This window comes from Rhamphochromis longiceps, linkage group LG13 (genome assembly GCF_057381845.1).
Source record: "Rhamphochromis longiceps isolate RC_006_pf linkage group LG13, R_longiceps_female_GT1.1, whole genome shotgun sequence".
NCBI lineage: Eukaryota > Metazoa > Chordata > Actinopteri > Cichliformes > Cichlidae > Rhamphochromis > Rhamphochromis longiceps.
This window is the reverse complement of record NC_140569.1, coordinates 7,900,354-7,921,953: the sequence shown is the minus strand read 5'-3', so window position 1 is coordinate 7,921,953 and position 21,600 is coordinate 7,900,354. Positions and strand designations below refer to the sequence as shown.

The window sequence follows — 21,600 nt, the reverse complement described above, 5'->3', positions numbered from 1 at the left end:
GGCATCCACAAGAACTGCAGTTTTTTGCGCTTTAATGTTGGATTAACTTTTAGCCTCTTGAATCATAATGACCTTAACTGAGTGTAACCTAAGTGACAGGAAAAACAAAGTCCACTTAACTGCCCTTGTGATTTTTGAAAAAATGTTACCCCCCCCCCTCTTTTTTTGATCCAGCATCCCTCAGTCATCCATTCTCTTTTGCTTCTCCAGTTTTGAGCTGAGCCTGTCAATGTCAATAAAATCAACAAGAAAACAGATACCAGAAATTTTTTATCCCCAGTCATTGTGTTCTGTACTCCTTACTGTATTTGGTGTACCGTGTTTAGAAGTTTTATCCCAGATGAATAAAAATAAAGTACCTCTTGGTGGCTGACTCATAGCTTAATGAATCTGTCTTGTATCTGCGGTTGTATAGTGGAAGCTTTGAACAATAGGCAGATTTGCATATTTAATCACACTGACAAAAGGAAAAAGAGTCTGTATTTTTAGTGCTGAACTAGTCCCACAGTTTTGAGACAACTGCCGGAAAAGCTTTGCTAAAACATGTGGATTAACCGGTCATAGTTTGCTATGGTTGTTGTTTGAGATCTGTCGTGCAGTTTTTACAAGATTTGTGAGGAAATTTGGAATTAATATTTCAGGACCCTGAAAGCCAGAGGGATAAGGCCTTGAAGAGGTCAGACCTTCTCTCTGATATTTTGTATTGTCTTGTTGCTCATTATATTGCTAACCCTAACCCTAGCCCATAACTCCCAACAGAGCATCTGTATACTCAAAAGTTCTTCCCAGCTGCTTTTCTGGTTCTTCAAGTGTCTCATTTGCATAATATGTAACGACACTATACCTCACCTCCAGCCAAATGTTAGCTATGATAGACTATAGCCACACAAGTGGTTATGGATAGATAGGCATCAATTATGCTACATAGTTGTATAATAAGCAGCCAAAATTATGTAGAACTTCAAACATTACACCCACACACTACTGCGTACCACATGGGAAAAGGAATTTTTATCTATTTTTTTAAATCTCAACTTGAAAAAATATTATACATCCCTTGTTTGTTCACATAAGATTTCAAGAGGAAAAAAGACTTTGTGACTTTTCACCTTATTTTAAACATTGTAGCCATTTATTTCTGAATCTCCCATTTAGACTGCAATCAGGCTCCCACTGCATGCATGGGCTTCACAGCACAGTGAGTTGTTTCAGGAAGTTAATGAGCAGGGCTTGTTGTTGAGAGGGTGGAGTGTTCCTCTCAAACACAAACAAGCCGTAAAGTGCTGCAGGGGAGAGGGAAGTGGGAGGTTAGCATAGCAGACAAGAGAAACACTCCAGTCCTGAGTGTCGCTCCACGTCAGTGTTTGTTCCCGTAGAGGACTTAAATTGCTCTGTCTGTACTCATGAGGATTTACGGTGTACTGGCATCACGAGTGAGTGTTTGCACCTCTGTAATCACATGTAAATTTTTGCTCCAGCTGTGGGGGGTTGGGGGACATATTTCAGGCAAGGGCGTGGATTTCTTTGGAAACACAAACCTCATTGAGATAGGTTGCGGTTGTGCTGCTTCTCTATGAAAGCTTTGGCTGGTGGTCTTTACCGTAAATGTGTGCACAGAAAAAAAGAAAAGGGAAACTCCCAAGAGGCCTTGTTTTGGATTTGGAAATGGTTCAGAAAGTATTTTTGAATGAAAATGGCTAGTGTGATCATAATTTTTTCTGTATTTGGGACTCAAGATTTATAAAACAAACAAGTAGGGCCTTATTTTTAAGCTTCAGTATCGTCAGAGGCATGATAGGTGCTGTAACTATGGCAGCTGTTTGAAAAAGGAAAATGAAAAGAACATCTAGATAATTCAGAAAACGTTGAAAAAGACTGGTAAACCCACACATACAAGGTTTACTTTTTCCTGCACAGAGGAATTTTGAACAGCTAAGAGGTTTATTCAGATCCAGAAGAAAATGACAAGCATTAGAATGATTTTTTAATGCATTTATGTTTACCAGAGTTTTGTTTATCAAATGCTTAACTTGTGACAGACTACAGACTGCACCAGAAGTGAAAGTGAAACTTTGTAAGAGGTAGTGATGAATGGCTTCAGAGCCAGTGGCACTGATAAAACGGCAGGAGGCCGAGCTCAAGATGTCCATATATTAATCGAGAGTGAGAGTGACCAGGATGAACAAGGTCAAAAATGAGTACATCAGAGGGATAGCTCAACTTGAGCAAGGGTCGAGGCTGCGATGGTTTGGACATGTGCACTTTATTAGATACACTTTGCTAGTAGCAGTTTGGACGTCTTTTTTGATCCATATTGACACGATAGCATCATGCAGCTGCTGCAGATTTGCTGGCTGCTAGATGCAGGGATGTTTTACCAATATTCTATTGTCCAGTTTTGGTGAACTGTAGCCTCAGTTTCCTGTTCTTAGTTGTCAAGAACAGCACTTCGAGTGATATTCTGCTTCAAGATTTGAAGTGTTGAGAATTCAGAGATGCTCTTCTACATATTTTGGTTGTAATAAACAGACCACCCAGACCAGCCCACCTGACACCAACAGTCATGTTTTGATCAAAGTCACTTAACTCACCTCTCTTATGTCTTCTCTTCTTTATGAGTTCAGTCACAAAGAAAAGAAAGCGTTAACTGTGTAAAAACATGGGTACAAATGGGGGTGGAGGGTTATAAGATTAAAAAAAATGCTGGTGTTGACAAAAAAATAATCCAACATTTGCTAAAACCTTACACTAGCTATATTCATTTTACTAAAGTTTATTCTTTAGTGTGTTCTTGCAGACAAATTTGTGAAATTATGACAAAGAATCTTTTTTCAAAGAAGTCATAATGTGGTTAAACCTTTGCATCATTTCAGAAGTGCTACAAAATGTAATCCTGGGAGAACTGCCTGATGTCAGGTGTTTCAGTAAACCATGCAGAGTAGGATTGTGGCACAGCCACTCTGCTCTGTGTGACGGAGGAGAGAGCCAAGCTTGTGATGACTGTTTACTCAGCCCCACTCTGAGTGAACACTGCCACTATTCATCCCATGCCAGCACTGGAAAAATCAGACACACACATACATATACACACATCTACAGCAGGCGTACAAAAATGCTCCATTATGTGAGAAATCTGTGAATTTTCACAACTTTGTTACAGGAAAAACAGAAACTTATTTAAGTAATAAGGCGTAATATGGTTTTTTGTTAGTTCTGAATGCTTTGATGGACTAACTTTGCTTTTACACATCTGCTTAGGTCAGGTGAGCAGCAGCTTTTGGTGCTGGCATCTCATTGGAGATTTCAGGTTATCTCCAATTTAAAGCCCATCTTTCCTGGATGATATTAATCACACCTATTAATCTTCAGCGCTCTTTATTCTTTTTCTTTTTTAATGCTGTAACTTGTGTCTGACGTTGTGCAGCACACCGGTCAGTGTTTGTCATGCCAAAATCTGGTACACAAATAAACAGTCTTGATTATGTGCCACTGGCGCCGGTGAGGTCGGCTGCCGTCACGACTGCTCCGACCACTTTTTCTTTGTCTTTGTTTTTTAAGTTAGTTTTCAGCGTTTCTAAATCGGCAAAATCATCACCATTGGGTACATTAGGTATGGCAGTGACACTCTTGTTTCTATTGGTATACAATGTACTCACAATTCGAAGTTTTTAACTCCGGATCCGAGCTGGCCGAGTGAGATCTCGAGGGAGAACAAAGGGAAGCGGCGGCGGCCTAGAGGGAAGCGAGCCGGCGTCAGGAACAGGCTGAGAGCTCGTGCACACCGCACACCTCTGCCTAGCATCCTGCTCGCCAACGTCCAGTCACTGGAGAACAAGCTTGACGACCTCAGGGCCAGGATAAAGTTCCAGAGAGACATTCGGGACTGCAATCTCCTCTGCTTCACCGAGACATGGCTGAACCCAGCGGTGCCGGACCACGCCATCCAGCCGGCCGAGTTCTTCTCGGTTCACCGCATGGACAGGACACGGGACTCGGGGAAGTCAAGGGGAGGCGGCGTGTGTTTAATGGTGAACAACAATTGGTGCAACAGTGCGAACGTTGTTCCTCTCACACGCTCCTGCACACCAAATCTGGAACTACTGTCCATCATGTGTCGTCCTTTTTATCTACCTCGGGAATTTACATCGGTCATTGTAAGTGCCGTTTATATTCCACCACAAGCGGACACGGTCACCGCCTTATGCGAGCTGCATGAGGCACTCACACAGCACCAGACACAACACCGGGACGCTGCGCTTATTGTGACGGGGGACTTTAATAGCGCCAACCTCAAACGCGCAGCGCCGAACTTTTATCAACACATCACCTGCCCCACCAGGGGTGGAAGGACACTGGACCACTGCTACACTACGGTCAAGGACGGCTACAAGGCACAATCCCGCCCCCCGTTTGGCAAATCTGATCACGCCGCCATCTTCCTCATCCCAAAATACAAACAAAGGCTGAAACAGGAAGTTCCGGTTCAGAGGAAGGTCGCGCGCTGGACGGATCAATCGGTGGCCGCGTTACAGGACGCACTCGATGACGCAGACTGGGGCATGTTCAGAAACAGCTCCGACGATGACGTCAACGTGTTTACGGAAGCGGTTGTGGGATTCATCGGGAAACTAGCGGATGATACCGTGGAGACAAAGACTATCACAACGTTTCCCAACCAGAAGCCGTGGGTGGATAAAACCATCCGCGACGCTCTGAGATCCCGCACCGCTGCCTACAACACGGGACTCATGACGGGGGACATGGACCCGTACAAAGCCGCGTCATATAACGTGCGGAGGGCGGTGAAAGAGGCGAAGCAGCGCTACGGGAGGAAACTAGAGTCACAACTCCAACAGAGTGACTCTAGGAGCCTGTGGCGGGGACTAAGGACAATAACGGACTATAAAGCACCAACAACCGGTATGACGAACGCGGCCGTGACTCTGGCAGACGAGCTGAACACTTTCTATGCTCGCTTCGAGGCTGCAGCTAAGGTCTCCAACAATGCTAGTGTTAGCGGCGCTAACGGCTGCAGACAGGAAGATACTGCCAGCACCGGAAACGTGCTCGTCATCTCCGAGCATGAAGTAAGGAGAGCCTTCAAGAGAGTGAACACCAGGAAAGCAGCAGGACCAGACGGCATCCCAGGTCGTATCCTAAGAGACTGCGCATACCAGCTAGCTCCTGTGTTCACTGAGATATTCAACATCTCTTTATCTCAGTCGGTGATCCCCACATGCTTCAAAGAGTCCATCATTGTTCCTGTCCCGAAGAAACCCCACCCTGCTTCTCTCAATGACTATCGCCCTGTAGCCCTCACCTCAGTAGTGATGAAGTGCTTTGAACGCCTGGTCAGAGACTTCATCATTTCTTCACTACCAGACACACTGGACCCACTACAGTTTGCTTACCGTCCAAATCGTTCCACAGACGATGCCATCTCTCATCTCCTCCACACATCACTCACTCACTTGGACACTAGAAGGGGGAATTATGTTAAAATGCTCTTCATAGACTACAGCTCTGCATTTAACACCATAATTCCCTCCACACTCACCACCAAGCTGGAGCATCTGGGACTCAGCTCATCTATGTGTCAGTGGATCTCCAACTTCCTAACTGGCAGACCACAGGCAGTAAGGATGGGCGGACATGTCTCAGCCTCCACCACTCTCAGCACTGGAGCCCCCCAGGGGTGTGTTCTGAGCCCCCTGCTGTACTCTTTGTACACATATGACTGTGTGGCCACTACCAGCTCCACCACCATCATCAAGTTTGCTGACGACACCGTCGTGGCGGGCCTGATCTCTGATAACAACGAGACGGCCTACCTGAAGGAGATTAGGAATCTGGAGAACTGGTGCCAGAGGAACAACCTCCTTCTAAACGTCAGTAAGACAAAGGAGCTGATAGTGGACTTCAGCACTAAGCAGGAGAGGAACTACCAGACCCCCGTCATCAACGAGTGCCCAGTGGAGAGAGTGGACAGCTTCAAATACCTCGGAGTTCACATCACGCAGGACCTGTCATGGTCCTGTCACATCAACACCGTGGTGAAAAAGGCCCGACAGCGTCTCTACCACCTCAGACGCTTGAGAGACTTCCAACTGCCCTCCAAGGTGCTCAGGAACTTTTACTCGTGCACCATAGAGAGCATCCTGGCGGGAAACATCTTAACCTGGTTCGGGAACAGCACCATGCAGGACAGACGAGCTCTACAGAGGGTTGTGCGGTCAGCTGAGCGCACCATCCGCTCCGAGCTCCCTGACCTGCACTCAATCTACAGCAGGCGGTGCCGGACCAAGGCCAGGAAGATCGTGAAGGACCTCAGCCATCCCAACAACAGACTGTTCTCTCTGTTGAGGTCAGGAAAGCGATTCCGCTCCCTGAAGACCAACACAGAGAGACTGAGGAGGAGCTTCTTCCCGCAGGCGATACGGTCTCTCAATCACACCACCACACAGTACTGACCCACACATACAGTTCTTACACACACACTGGACTTTCTGGACTTTGGTTTTGCACAACACTGGTCACTATATTCTTCATTTCCGGTTAATACTTGTACAGCTGCTGTTATTGTGTATATATTTATTTATATTTAGATTTCTTCATACATTCTTATATAGTTCTATATTGTGTATTGTGTATTTTGTTGTACAGTTATTTTATTTTCAACTTTAATTTATATATTTATCTTTATCTTATTCTTCCCAGTTAAATTTACCCTTCATTCTAATTTGTGTTGTACAGTTATTTCATTTTTAACCTTAATTTATATTCTATTCCTTCCTAGTTAAATTTACCCTTTTTAATTTTTCATATTTATTTCCTATCTTATTCATAGCCTTTTCCTTTTTTGTTTTCTTTAGGTCACGAGCAGTTGTCCAAGCATTTCACTACATATCGTACTGTGTATGACTGTGTACGTGACAAATACAATTTGAATTTGAATTTGAATTTGACTCACCTTCCTCTCTCACACAAAGGACAGTTTGTACCTTGAGAGCATTCACAGGAAAACTCGTGGTACACCTTTGAGGGCAAACTTTTCCAAGAACTCCGCGAGGGAACAAAAAACAAAATGTAAGACTAGTAAGCACAATGTGAGGGTAAAATAATAATAAAAATAATGGAAAAAAAAGAAAAAAAGAAAATGGAAAAGTGGCAGTAAAAATACCAAATCACCACAAATATGTTCTGTATTTCAGTTCAAAAACATGTTTTTGTTTTAGTAAAAACGGCTCAGTTATAAAACGTCATTTCATGTCACGTGTACGACTATGGAAACAAAAGTAAAAAGTGCAACACCGCCACCTCGTGGACAAATGACATCAGTGCAGCTTCTTTGTCTTTGTCTCTCACAGACTTTGATGTAAGGCACAGGTGTTGAATTCCAGGCCTCGAGGGCCGGTGTCCTGCAGGTTTTAGATGTGTCCTTGATCCATCACAGCTGATTTAAAAGGCCAAATTACCTCCTCAACATGTCTTGAAGTTCTCCAGAGGCTGGTAATGAACTAATCACTTGATTCAGGTGTGTTGACCCAGGGTGATATCTAAAACTTGCCGGACACCGGCCCTCGAGGCCTGGAGTTTGGCACTTGTGATGTAAAGTTTCCTTTGCTTCTAAAATATTTACACTCAGTCCACTTTGTTAGGTACGTTCGTTCAACTCATTTCTAATGAGACACATGGCGGAAACTCCCCCTAATGGTGAGGAAAGGTGATTTAAGAGACTTTGAAGCAGTGAGAATAATCTGAAAAATAGAATAGAATAGAATTCAACTTTATTGTCATTGCACATGCACAGGTACAGGGCAACGAAATGCAGTTTGCATCCATCCAGAAGTGCTTTAGTGATATAGATATATTACAATAAATATTAGCAATAATATAGATATGTAAATATATTACAGAAATGGGTCTATTATGGAATGTTATAATGTACACGGTATGAAGTATGTTGTGAATATTCTATAACTATAGGTATGTACAGGCTGTAGTGAGTACAAGCTATGTACAGGATATGAACAGGATGTAAATATGAAAAACTATACAGAATATGAAATAAATAACTTTACAGAAATCTGAGATATACAGCTATACAGAAATGGGAACTGTGCAAGTTATAAACAGTTGTAGGATTAAAAATTATCGTATGTACAGAATGATTATTACAGAGCAGTAATACAGTAGTGCAGTTAAGATAAGTGAGATATGTGGATAATTCTACAGAGGCTATATAAAGTGCTAGTGGTTGTGAGTGGTGGTTCAGTCCATGTTATTATTGTGTGTTTGAGGGTACAGTTGTCCATTGTGGGTGTGTGTGTAGGTGGTTGTGGGTGTGTGTATGTTCAGTCCATGTTTTAACGTGGGTCAGATGTCAGGAGGCAGAGTTCAGAACATACCCAGTGAGCAGCAGAAAATGGCTTGTAGATGTCAGAGGTCAGATTGTTGGCTACATTGTTTCGATAGGAAGGCAACAGTAATGCAAATAACCACTTGTTATGACCAATGAATGCTGAAATGCATCTCTGAATGTACAATCCTTGAAGCAGAATATCTACAGCAACAGACCACACCAGCTGCCACTCCTGTCAGCTACAAACAGGAAACTGAGGCTGCAGTTCGCACAAAATTGGAAAACAGAATATTGGAAAATTGTTACTGGATGAGTCTTTATTTCTGCCACAATATCTAGATGGTAGGATCAGAATTTGGAATAAACAACATGGCCCAGTTCTCCTGGATCCATCCTGGGGAGCGTTATTGCAGCTACCCACCCTCGATTTCAAGTACATTTTTCTATCTCTCTCTCACTGACACACACACACACACACACACACACACACACACACACACACACACACACACACACACACACACACACACAACAAGAAGATTGTTGACTTATGTACCTTTGCATTTTTGAAATTTTGTGTTTCAGGTGCTGTATGTTTGATTTCTTACAGGCTTTGGAAATACACTGTGCATTTCTATATACATATACTCACCATTTGTAATATAATAACTGAAATAACACAAATTTATATGAAGAAATGAACAGATAAACTGTCACAATATGCACAACGCATGGAAAGAATGAGGTGGGCCCAAATGCAGACAACTGAGAGATGGAGGTAAAAGTTTAACAAAAAGCGAGCCTTTATTCTTGGCTGCACAAAATACTACAAAACAAAAGGCAAGGGTGACTGAGATAACTAACAAAAACCTAAACTGGGATAAATTAAAAATTACAGACTACTTAAACTAGGAACCTGGAAACACGTGAGGAACAAAGAAAAACACACACAACATATACACAGAGGGTAACAAGGGAATACGCAACAGGAGGGAGACACAGCTGAACCTAATATGACATGACGAAACAAAGGGGAAGCAAAACTCAAAACAGTAAAGTAAAACAGACTGTCGAAGTAAAACAGGAACCAAGAGTCATTCACAAAGATACAGACTTGACACTGATATGAGGAACAGAGGGAGCAGAAACAGATGAATAAACATGAAGACAGAATGAAACCTACACTGGAGACATGACACACTAAACATGGGAGGCACAGGAACAAAACCTAAGAACTACAAATCACTGTATATAACCATTAACTAACTAAAATGAAGCATATTAATAATAAAAAAACCAAAACAAAACACGGAGCCACTAGACTCTGGGCCATGACATAAACTCTGATAAAGAGGAGACTAGATTTTAGAGGTAATCCTGGAAAAGCAGGTGCAACAGCACATTCAGATCACAAGTCTGATTGCACGAGCTGGCTGCAGGTTCCCTCAACCTTATAAACCTTTATAAGGGTGGGGAAACAGGCAGTTGGATGAGTGACGAAACGTATCTCCCACTGAAAACGCTGCGTCCAGATGAACAGAATCAACCTTTTGGGGGCAACGGAATAATGAAATACAATATTCAGTGTGTGATGAAATAAAAGCATGTGTACTTATCAGAGGCAGTATATATTTAAGATGGGAAAAGTTCCACAGATGATTAAAAAAAAGACTGCTTATCAAAACTGAATTCCTGCTCAAAAGTTACAGCCTGATTTTTCACATTTGGGAGAACTGAAGATGAAGATGCTCAATTAGCGTGGGAACCAAACTCTCAGATCCAGACCCAAACAATCCAAAGCTGATCCAGCGATGCCCACCCAAGATACCATGATCAATGGTGTCAAAAGCAGCAGAAAGAGCCAACAGTACATGACCAGAATAATCATTTGACATTTAATAACTCTCTATGCTGGCCATTTGTGGTCACTTCACTTTCTTTTCTTTGATCATTTTTGCTGTGTTAATGCATATGGAATGAAACTTCCCAAGGGTCTCAATTTGTTTTCAGATTTTTAAATTTTTTAACCTCAGCTCCTTAAATATATCAGTAATATACTCTATACATCCAGTTGTTCCTCTTGGCCACTTTTGGCCAATTGAAACCGTTTAAATGCCTTTGCCCTGTGGAAACCACTTCACAGGAGTGGGAATCTTCTATTCTTGTTGTCTTCTTGTTGTCTTCCAACAAGTACATTGTACAAACAAACTGGTGTTTTAATGCTTAAAAATATAAAAAATTTATGACTATTTTACATTTAAGAAAAGAACTGATGTTAGTTAAAAACATCATACAGAAAAAATAGAAAGAAAACTTCAAAACAATAAAAATTACAGACCTAATCTGTTGGTGGACACTTTTGGCCATGAACAGGCTGAAAGGATAGTGATTTTAAACAAACAAACGCAGGGTTTAAAAAATAATGATAATAATTTAAAAAAATATTTTTTGGTAAAGTGCTTCTGGAAAGTTATCTAAGAAATTATGAGCAGATAGGACCTTTGTAATTTGGCTGGCACCTATGTTTTATCCCACCATATTATTGAAGAGCTGTCTTGGATGACTGATATTGAGTCACGATGGAGGGAGTAAGATAGATGACTAAGAATCTGGAGCTTTGTGCATTTCCACAAACTCTTCACTTTCTGGTAGCTTAGCTTGAAGCTGTGAATGCTGTTGTTCAGAAAAACGAGTGAGAGAGAGTAGTAAATTTGTTCACCTTTAGTAATCTTCAGTAAGTACTTTAGTAATCTGCTGTTCAAATGAAGAGATATTTTCTTATATTACATTTGATACTCTGTGCTCACCCATTAGCACATGACGCTATCATGTCCCAACAGCAACAGGAGCTGAAAAATGTAAAATCCTTACGAAGCACTTCAGTGAGGGATCCAAATAGCTGCTATAGTCACTGGATCTCACTCCAACATAGAGCACATTTAGGATGGATGTGCAGCTGATAGGTCTGCAGGAACTGTGTGATGTCATTATGGACCAAAATCTCAGATGACTGCTTCCAGCACCTTCTGAAATCTATGCCATGAAGAAATCTATGCCATGAAGAATTGAGGAAGTTCTAAATGTAAAAGGATCCAACTTGGTACTACCAAGGTTAACACTTAATTAAGTGGCCAGTGAAATGCAAGAAATGCAACATCATAGTGCCCAGTTTCCTAATAATTCCCACCAAATAGTGAATCTAATATTTTCCATGACAAAATGAGAGATTCGTTTAAAAAACACAAAAACTAACTGCCAAACTCATAACCCCAAAGTTTTACTTTAAACTCAGCTTAGCAAAAAACCAGATCTAAATTGAGTCTTCATGCACTCAGTGTGCAATACACATACACTTATTCTTCTTTTTTATACTAAGTTAATATACTGTGTTGTGTTGTTTGTTACGTTGTGATGTGTCATATCGTGTCGTGTTGTGTTATATGTAGTGCCGACGTAGGACAGTTTTTCCAATTTCATTGTACTACTGTACTATGTATGACTGTGCAATGACAATAAAGAGTTATCTTATCTTATCTTATCTTATCTTATCTTATCTTACTTTGTTACAAGCAGCCTGTTGCAAAAAACACCCACAATTTGTTCACATTTCTTTAGTTGGCAAAAGAAGAAGTGGGTGTTCTTAAGATAGAGAATCAAAAGAAAGCCTCATGTGATGTGGCATATGGAGTTGATTTGTATGCCAGATTACACAAAAACTGCACTGAAAGTCAAAGGCAACAAATGTTGTGGACAGAAAGAAATTATGTTTTTCTTTGTTAAAACACTGGAAACTGTTTCTCTAAAGAGAGTGTGTGTAGGGCGAGGAAGGAGAGTTTGCTGATTTTAAGACATGATAAGAAAAAAAAACAGGTTGGAAACAATTGCCCTAAACTGTCTATTAAATATAGACTTTCACGACATGACTATCATCATGTGGTTTTCATCACATCTCTGCTCCGTCTGTGGTTCTTAGGTAAACAAACAGAGGAAGAAATGGAAAGAGACAGGCGACAGATGGGGAGAGTTTTTGTAGCACGAGGTGAAGTCCTGTAACGACAGCGCTGAGAAACCTGAGTAAACGGATTACCACAGTTGGCTGCGGTAGGTGTCCTTCCCCTCCAGCTTCACCTGTCAAATCCTGAAAGTCTGAACCGAATCAAAGTCAACCTTCACCTTACTTGTCCCAAACCAGTAGATATTAGACTCTGAGTTTCTGTATGTGGTATTTGAGGTGAAAATAATTTTTCTCAGATTCACTAACCAAGATTAATTCCACATTTTCTGTGCTAGACCTCTCCATGGTCTCATCCACAAGCTGCCACAGGATAATAAAGGAGTTCATAGTTTACACCCTTTGAATCATTATGGAGTATTAGTCACATTTCAAGCTGTGTTAACTTTTGTATCTCTGAATAATAGTCTATGCTTTGCTGCACTGTAGATAAGCAACAGTTAACAGCAAGGAACTGGTTTTTCCTGTAGGGGTGAGATGCTTTATATTTAACGTGAGATGAACTGTAGCTAAAGAAATATGATACTCAACCTTAGCCTTCATGCCTCATGTGAGGGGTAAGTTGATCCACCTGACACACTCAAAAAAACCCGATTCTTTGTCCTCAATAAACACGAAGCACTAATTTTGAGTAGAATGCTACTGAGATAGATAAAATCAAATGTTTATTTAGCCAGATAATGACAGCCAGATTCATTCACTGAATTCCACCTTCAGACCAACTGTATAATCTGTAGTATAAAGACAGTCTAGGGCCTAGACTGCCTAGACAGGATACTGCCTAGACTCTAGGCAGTATCCTGTCACGGACGATAATCAGCCAGGACAACTCATGAAACATCTGCTTGCATGTTGTTGAAATCAGCTGTGTACATTCACAAAGAGCATCAAACCTATTCTGTATTTAAAATATTAAAAATAATATTCATTGTTATGGTGCAATATGAATTTTAGGATCACATATTTGTCTAAGCTTCTCTCTAAACTTTATGCTCATTTTACTCCACAGCCACTAGTTTGGGAAAAGAAAGTGCTTCTGACAAACAAGAGCAACGTTTTTACCAAAGTTGTGACGTAAATGCGATAAACAGGCAACAAACAAAGCTGATTTATAGATTAGTGGAGAAAATAGAAAGAAATATATCTACTCCAAAAATAAAACTAAATGCTTTTGTAATTATGACAACAGTATTTACTGTGTGACACTGTAGGTACATCCCAACCCCAGTCACCAGTAAATATATATAATAATATAATAATAATAATATATATATATATATACAGCTGATCATCAACAATTCAACAAGTCTGCTCCTGCAGACTTGTTGCACACTACAACAGATGGAGCACTTGTGCTGTATTTAAGAAAGCTAATCTGTAAATCAGATTGGGAGCGTCCACATCAATCGGACTTCGATGAATCATGTGTTCAAGTGAAAAGCCACTGGACCATCTGGGCCATCTGAACCATCTGGCCATGAAGCCGTGATTCCTCCTGATGGTAAGAAGATAAGGCTCTCAGTCTGTGTTCGTCTGTTAGAACGAGGCGGTAACAATGTGTTAATCTTCCTACTCGAAGTAAAACTATTTTCCTAGGAGGTCAGTGTGCTGAGTGAGGTGACAGAGGACGTGCAGAAGGTTTGCTTCTGGCTGTGACTTTGGGATAAAATAAGGAAAAGGATGGCAGCTATGTACCGATCACCCTCTCTGGGAAACAAAGAATTAGTGGCTCTGTACGGAGGGGAAAGAGATCATTATTTTGACAAGGATGAGGACTGTATCAGTGAGGTAAGGAAGCTAAAGGTTTAAAGATAATAAAGTCTGTCTAAATCTGTTTTCAATATGTGTATGTATATGTACATTCAAAGTTAGATAGAATTATGAATTACGAAGTTGTGCACTTAGTTGTGCACTTATGTGAACAGAAGGAAATCCCCTGACTAGTTCCCACATCCTAAAAAAAAAAAAAAAAAAAAAGTTCCCACATCCTTCCTCAACGTTGCACTGAAAATCTTTTATTTGAGGCATTGCATGCAGAGCATAAAACATTAGTATAAAATACACTACTTCAGCGGTTTCACAGCTAGATGAAAGAAGTCTGAGTGCCACAGACAGTTGCTATTGTTTCTGATAACAACTACATAAGGTGTCTAAAAATGAAAAATGGAAATACCCTTATGAAGTTAATTTTTTATGCACACTCTAACCCCATGAATGCAAGATCTTTGCAGTTCAGCCACAGGTAGATGAAGGTTGTATACATGCATTGCATACTAAACCTGCTTTTGGTGCTGCAATGACTTGTTAATGGCTTGTGTAATGTTCCTCTTAATAGAAGCCAATATAGAAAAGGTTGAAAAAATAATGTGCAATCACTCAAAGCACTCAAAGTAAATCTATTGCACTGAATTCATTCGCAATGTTTCATAATCTTGGCAACTTCTAACCTGTCAGGAATGTGACCTGGACTCGGAGTGCAGTGAGGAAGGAAAAGACAGGAGAGGCATTCGCAGCTCTCTGTCACTGGAAATCGTTGGTCTGCAGAGGGAGCAGCATGTTTACTTCTCCAACCAGGAGTACTACAGGAGGCTGGAGGAGCTGAAGAGCAATCACCTGAGGAACATGGCTGAGTTGGAGAGGATGTACATCAGCCAAGGCAAGGAAAGGCATGGAGGGGACGATGACGCATGTCTGGGAAGAAACAAAGAGGCCAGGCAGCTCCTCAGGTTGGATACGCTCTATGACTCACACTTAAACCTTGACATAATAGAGAAATGGAAACATAAAGACCCCAATAACTATTGCTTAAATAATTGTATGGTTTAGTTTTTTTTTTATAAAGTCAACAGCCATCAGGTGTTAAATCAAATCTGCCTTATATTAGATTAGATTAGATTAGATTAGATTAGATTAGATTAGATTAGATTAGATTAGATTAGATTAGATGAAACTTTATCAATTCCTCGGATGGTTTCCTCCGGAAAATTCAGTTTCCAGTAGCACAGCACCGACAGAAGTTGCATGTTACAGATACAATAAGGGGAATGAGAGTAAGGATATAAGCATAAATACACCATATACACACATGTATAAATACAGAATATACAACATGGATAAATAGGATTGCACATTTGAGGGACAGCACAGTTCCCTGTGGTGCTCCTGTGCTGCTGACCACAGTATCAGACGTGATGTCCTTCAGCCTGACGTACGGTAGTCGGAGATCCAAGCAATCAGGCAGGGGTCCACCTGCATCCTGTTTAGTTTCTCCAGGAGCAGACAGGATTGCATTGAAGGCACTGGAAAATTCAAGAAACAGGATCCTGACCGTGCCTTTTCCCTTGTCCAGGTGTGATTGGGCTCTGTGTAGGATGTCATCCTCCATCCCAACATCCCTCTTGTAAGCGAACTGTAGTGGGTCCTGGGCCACTACAGTAAGAACAAAGATGAGTGCCTAGCGTGCTCTCATTTACATGTTGTTTCCAAAAGAATTCGATAACTATTCAAAAGCAACATTTATTACAAAACAACAACAATAATAATATCTCTGAAGGATGATACAGACATTATTCAAATAATTAAGGCTTAGTGGACTAAATCAGAAACTCACACACGTAATCCGTTTTCTCATTTTTCCTGTTTCCTGTTGAGTCAGGAACCTTTTGAAAGGAAATTCAAACAGAATTTTGACGCAGTAGCAAGAACTCTGTTTCCAAACTTTAAATGTCAAAAGTCACACATTTTTGAACTGTGACCTTTAAAGTGAAAAAATTTTTTTCCCTTAATTGGAGATCCCTAAAAAAGACATCCACCTTGGTCCCTAATGGACATAAATGTCCATTCCCCAAAAAGTGCAATAAAAATATTATATATTAATATTTTTTTCCACTTTAAATTGGTCAGTCTTTTAAAACTACTTCTCCCTGAAATATTCATATAAAGTTTTAATTATATTTTCGTTGTTTTAACCCTTTAAATCCCAGTTTTACTTCATGAGCGCCCTGTTTTTTTAGCCCCCAAAAACAAAAAAACTCAATATTTAAAAAAAAATAACATTTGAAGTAATATTTGATTGTTATTATAATTAGGCCTTTAGATGGGTCAAAGATTGGCACCAAAATTCATTTTGACCTGCCATTATTTTTTTTGCAGGAGCACATTAAAAAATGCATGCCTAAGGACAATTCCCCAAAAAGTGCAATAAAAATATTAAATATTAATTTTTTTTTCACTTTAAATTGGTCAGTCTTTTAAAACTACTTCTCCCTGAAATATTCATATAAAGTTTTAATTATATTTTCGTTGTTTTAACCCTTTAAATTACAAAAAAACTAAAAAAAAAACTAAAAAACTAAATATTTTCCCAAAAAAACATTTGAAGTAATATTTGATTGTTATTATAATTAGGCCTTTAGATGGAATAAAGATTGGCACCAACAGTCATTTCGATCGCCTTTTATTTTTTTTTCAGGACCAGAAAATGGTCTCCAGGCGGCAAATGCTCCTCCTCTAGGCCGAAATAAGTGCATGTTGCCGGGGTAAGTCGCGACGATCACCGGGGCACGATCACCGGGGACTGCTTTTTCCAGCCCACACGTCCGATACCACGTGACAACAAATACGTCATTTCCTGTTGACTAAAAAAAAAAAATGCACCCTCTCATGGTCCTAGGGACCAAAAAATGGTCTCGCACGATCAGCGGGCGAAGTCGCTGCTGCACGCCGGAAATGAGGCTTCATTTCCGGCAGGTCTGTCCAAGCAGCCCGCTGTTTTCCAGCAGAGGTCAAATGTGAAGCAAGGGCGCCACCCGGTGGACAAATAAAAAAATTACAACTCTAAGGCCTGTAGTCCAAAACGAAACCTAAGCTGGAAACCTGACGATCCCTTTGACCGTAATTTTTCTGGCGTGAAAAATAGCGTTTATAATGGGTTTCAATGTGGACATTTTTGTCCAAAGGGACTAAGGTGGATGGATTTCTGTAACTTAGCCATTTTAGGCTGATTTAATGAATTGACACCACAATTAAAAAAAATAAGTAAAAAAAACATTCTTTGACAAATTTGGCTATATTCCACTCAACACAGTGAAGATGGTTTAAAACTAAAAATGCAAAAGACAATAAATGTCCCTAAGGACATCTAAAGGTTTTAAAGGATGTTTAATGGATAGGAAATTGTTTGTTTTTCTTACTGGGAGTTGTGCTTTGTGTTGTGCTACAAATATTTAATAATGTAAGAGCTTTATTTTTTAGAGAATATATGAAAAATTGGAATTTATTTAATTCTCAGGAGTGGGACCACATGCCCAAACACTGCCTTCCTGTCCTTGCATTTGCTCACCTGTAACCTGTTTGCTTTTGTTTCTTACACCCCATCACCGTTATTTCTCTTCCCAAATGCTGCCACTGACCCACCACTTTACTTCTCATTCTTCTGAAATCTTCACTGACAGTTTACAAGTGTTTGGCATATACATTCATTGTTAATTTGACTGAGAATGTTAATGTCTGACCTAGTGGCCCTGCCAGGAGACTCCAGAGGATCAACTCCCAGGAGGAGCTGGACTTCCAGGAGTCATCAAGTGGCTCGGACCAGTCGGAGCTCTGTGGAGAGGACAGCATTGGGGAGCTGGACTGGACTCCCAGCCAGGAGCAAATTTTTGAGAGGTTGGTAATGAAGTATTAATTCACAGCACTGCTGAGTCTTCATTGGATACTGGAAGAGAGTGGAAAAAGATACAGGGAAACTCTGAGCATCATGTGTAATTCTTAGCTTTAGGGCCAGTCAATGCTATTAGTTCCTTCATCCCCTAGGAACTGCCTGTATACTCTTGTCACATTAGGCTGGGCATTGTTGGGCTCGACTGTGCTGAGCAGTGAGCACAGGGCCCAAAAGAGGACATCATGCCCTCAGGCCACCCTCATGAAGCCTAGAATAGTATAGCTGCTTTATTGTTGTTCAGAATATACACCTGTTAGTGCAGATCAGCATGAAATTTCAGTGCATGTACTCGCCATCTGACTGTACAATATAAATGATAAATAAATCCAAAGGTATGAAAATAATCTCAGATTTGTACACGTATGTGAATACAGGAGGAATTTGTCTATATTCATTATTAGAAAACGGGAGAAAACCTGTAAAGAATATTAGGAAAAACTGCCCTAAATATACAGTCACATTGTGCATATATGTTTGGGGGTTGGAGGGTAGGGGTACAGCATAGAGGAGTAGCTATGAGTTCCAGAGTCTGATGGCATTGGGAGTGAACCTGTTGCAGAATCTGACTGTCCTAGACCTGATGCTGCAATATACCTCTTGCCAGAGGGGAGCAAGGATGGGGTGATGGGCGCGGACGGAGTCTTTGATGATGTTACAGGTTCTGCTGAGACAGCGTCTGTGCACGACATCCTGGATAGATGGAAGAAATGTCCCAATGATCTTCTCAGCAGTCCTCACCACTCTCTACAACGATTTCTTCACTGTGGGGAATGACTGGGCTGTTCCAAATGAGCTGTTGAATGCGGTGGAAAGATTCGACACATTCACAGGGCTTCATCTCACCATCACTACCAGGGAATCACAGACTAAGCTCTAACGAGGGACCATGGGACACAGCACATACAGTTTGAGAGAGATGAGGGAACTGGCCACCAGTGGGAATACAGCTGATACTAATCACAGACAAATGAGACAAGGAAAGCAAAACAGTTTTCCCTTAAGCTACCAAAATAGAAGAGGAAGTAACAGAACACTGGAACTGAATCACAGGCTTGACTTTGAGACAGAAAGGTAAAGAAACAAAGAGAGACAGACCAAGACATGAGAACTGACAGGGACAGGAGATAAAAATGGAGGCATGATTGACACTGAGACCCAGACAAAGATACTCAAGCTACACACAGACAGAAGACAAAACAGAGACAAGACTTGGATGGACCGGACACAGAAAGGAATTATCATCTGAAGAGAAACCAAAAACTGGAAGGCAAGATGACAAATGCAGAAGCGCCAATAATACAATACACAGGACACAAAATAGACAGGCTTGACCACAATTACCATCACAAATCCAAAAGAATACACCGTGAATACATAAAAGTCAAAACCCTGGGTCAATGACTCGGAGACCATGATACTAGTGCACCTGTTGTTAATTTCATTAAAGCCAAATCACATAAAACCTGCTGCTTATGTGACCAAATCACAGAGGTTTAATTGAGTTGATGCTATACACTAATTAAAAAATATTCATACAAATAAAAGAATAAAGAGGGAAAGAAAAACCCACAAACAATAAAAAAGCACAAGGAAATTTAAAATAGTCATAATCATAATAAATTTACATATGGGCTTAAGCATTAGAGATAGTTTGTGCTATCTGATCTGATCTGAGTGATCTCAGATATTTGTGTTCTCACTTATATCCTCACCATGCAACATCTACACAAGTTCAGTGGTTAAATCAACATATTACTGATGAACAGATCTCACTATCACATTTTATTCTCCTGTATTTTCCCTCAGAGACGTGCTGCTGAGCCCAGAGAGGATGACGAGCCAGAACCGGTTTCGCTTCCAGCCCAATACCTCCTGTCCGAAACCGCAGGCAAGAGTGTCCGATCAAGCTGGTGCCAGAATTCTGCCCAACTCCAAAGTCACTGTTCCCAAACCTTTCCAGATGATGCTAAGAGAAGAGGAGAGGAAGAAGCACAAAGTGCGCACACGTTCAGAGATTGAGCTGGAGAACACGCTGCTGAGGCAGGAGTTGGAAGAGCTCCGAGAATGCCAGAAAAAGTTCCGGGCGTCACCTGCTCCGGCACACATACACCTGCCTCTCTATGAAATTATCAGCCGTCGCAATAGTCAACGGTCAAACCAAAGCAGAAGCAACACCAACAATAACAGGAACATGGATGCTACAAGCACCCAGACCTCTACTGCACTCTCACCACAGCCTTTTCAGTTTTTGGAGAGAGAAAGGAGGAAGAAGGAGGCCAGGATTGTGGCAGAGCTTGGAAAGTTTGGTGAGAGAATTGAGCGACATAACTTCAAGGCAAAGCCAATGCCCACATCTATTTATGGCACCAGACACAGAGAGGGCACCATGACTACAAGCCATGATCCCTACACTCAAATCTTCTACAAAATGGAAAGAGAAGCTAATGAGAGCCAAAGTGATCAAAGCTCAGACCTGGAGCTTGATATGCACCAATCCGACTCCTCTCTCGACTCCTGCAGGTCCCAAAGAAGTCCTTCTTCCAAGCCAATGAAGAAGCAAATACAGCTGTCCATTGAGATGGTGAAGGAGAGAGAGACCCCTATCACTGACCCCAGCGGCTGCAACATCTGCTTGTCTCAACAGCTGGGTGGCCCAGAGCTTCTGCTCAGTAACAAAGGTGTTCTCAGTGTGTGACAAAGTGTTTAAAACTCACAGCAAAAAGGGAGACGAGGAGCAGTTACATCTACACTGTTTTTGAGTTAGTTTTACAATGCAGGCAAGTCAACATGGTTTCTAGTTGCTCTTGATCAAACAATAAAACACGGTTAAAGAAATGCATGTGCAAGGATGTGTTGTTTTTGTTTCTGTTTTTGTGGAATATTTTGCAATCAAAAATACATTGATTGTTTTCTGTCATAATTTATTGTTTGTTTCAGGTTGTTTCATTTTTTTCAGTTTATATATTTAGAACCACCACAGTCGCATCAAGGCACTTTTTATTGTAAGGTAAAGACTTTAACAGTAATACAGAGAAAACCCCACAATCAAATTCCCCCTCTGAGTCCTCCTTTAAGCAAACACTGGTGACAATGGGAAGGAAAAACTCCCACTTAACTTTTGCATTTGCTGTAACCAGTTAGGTGTGATGGAGACAGGACAAAAGACACAGTGTGAAAAAGAGCCAGAGATTAATAATGACTAATTATTCAATGAAAAGTGTATTAATACACAGTCAGTGAAAAAGGTAAGTGAAGAAGAAACATGCAGCACATCATGGGAAAGCTCTAGTAGCCTAGGACTATCGCAGTATATCTAGGCAGGAGTCAAAAATCCCCTGATCCAGCCACAACTATAAGCTTTCTCAACAAGGAAAGCTTTGAACCTGGTCTAATAGCACGCTGCCTCCTGATCCTGAATCAAAACTGGGAGCTTTTGATTCAGGATCAATTTTCGCCACTCACTAACTTCGGCTATTTTTCCCATCTCTGTGTTTATGAACTGTT

General features: G+C 40.9%; 1 protein-coding gene across 1 annotated transcript; it reads left to right on the top strand.

Moving 5' to 3' along the window:
- The first annotated feature begins 1,327 nt into the window (after positions 1-1,327).
- Positions 1,328-20,912, top strand: LOC146655314 (protein FAM161A). The gene is made up of 6 exons (XM_085428603.1): positions 1,328-1,433; positions 12,336-12,463; positions 12,845-14,162; positions 14,829-15,100; positions 17,892-18,041; positions 19,903-20,912. The coding sequence occupies exons 3-6, from the start codon at positions 14,055-14,057 to the stop codon at positions 20,789-20,791; spliced, it is 1,419 nt and encodes a 472-aa protein (XP_085284729.1). The 5' UTR covers positions 1,328-1,433; positions 12,336-12,463; positions 12,845-14,054; the 3' UTR covers positions 20,792-20,912.
- Positions 20,913-21,600: the final 688 nt, after the last annotated feature.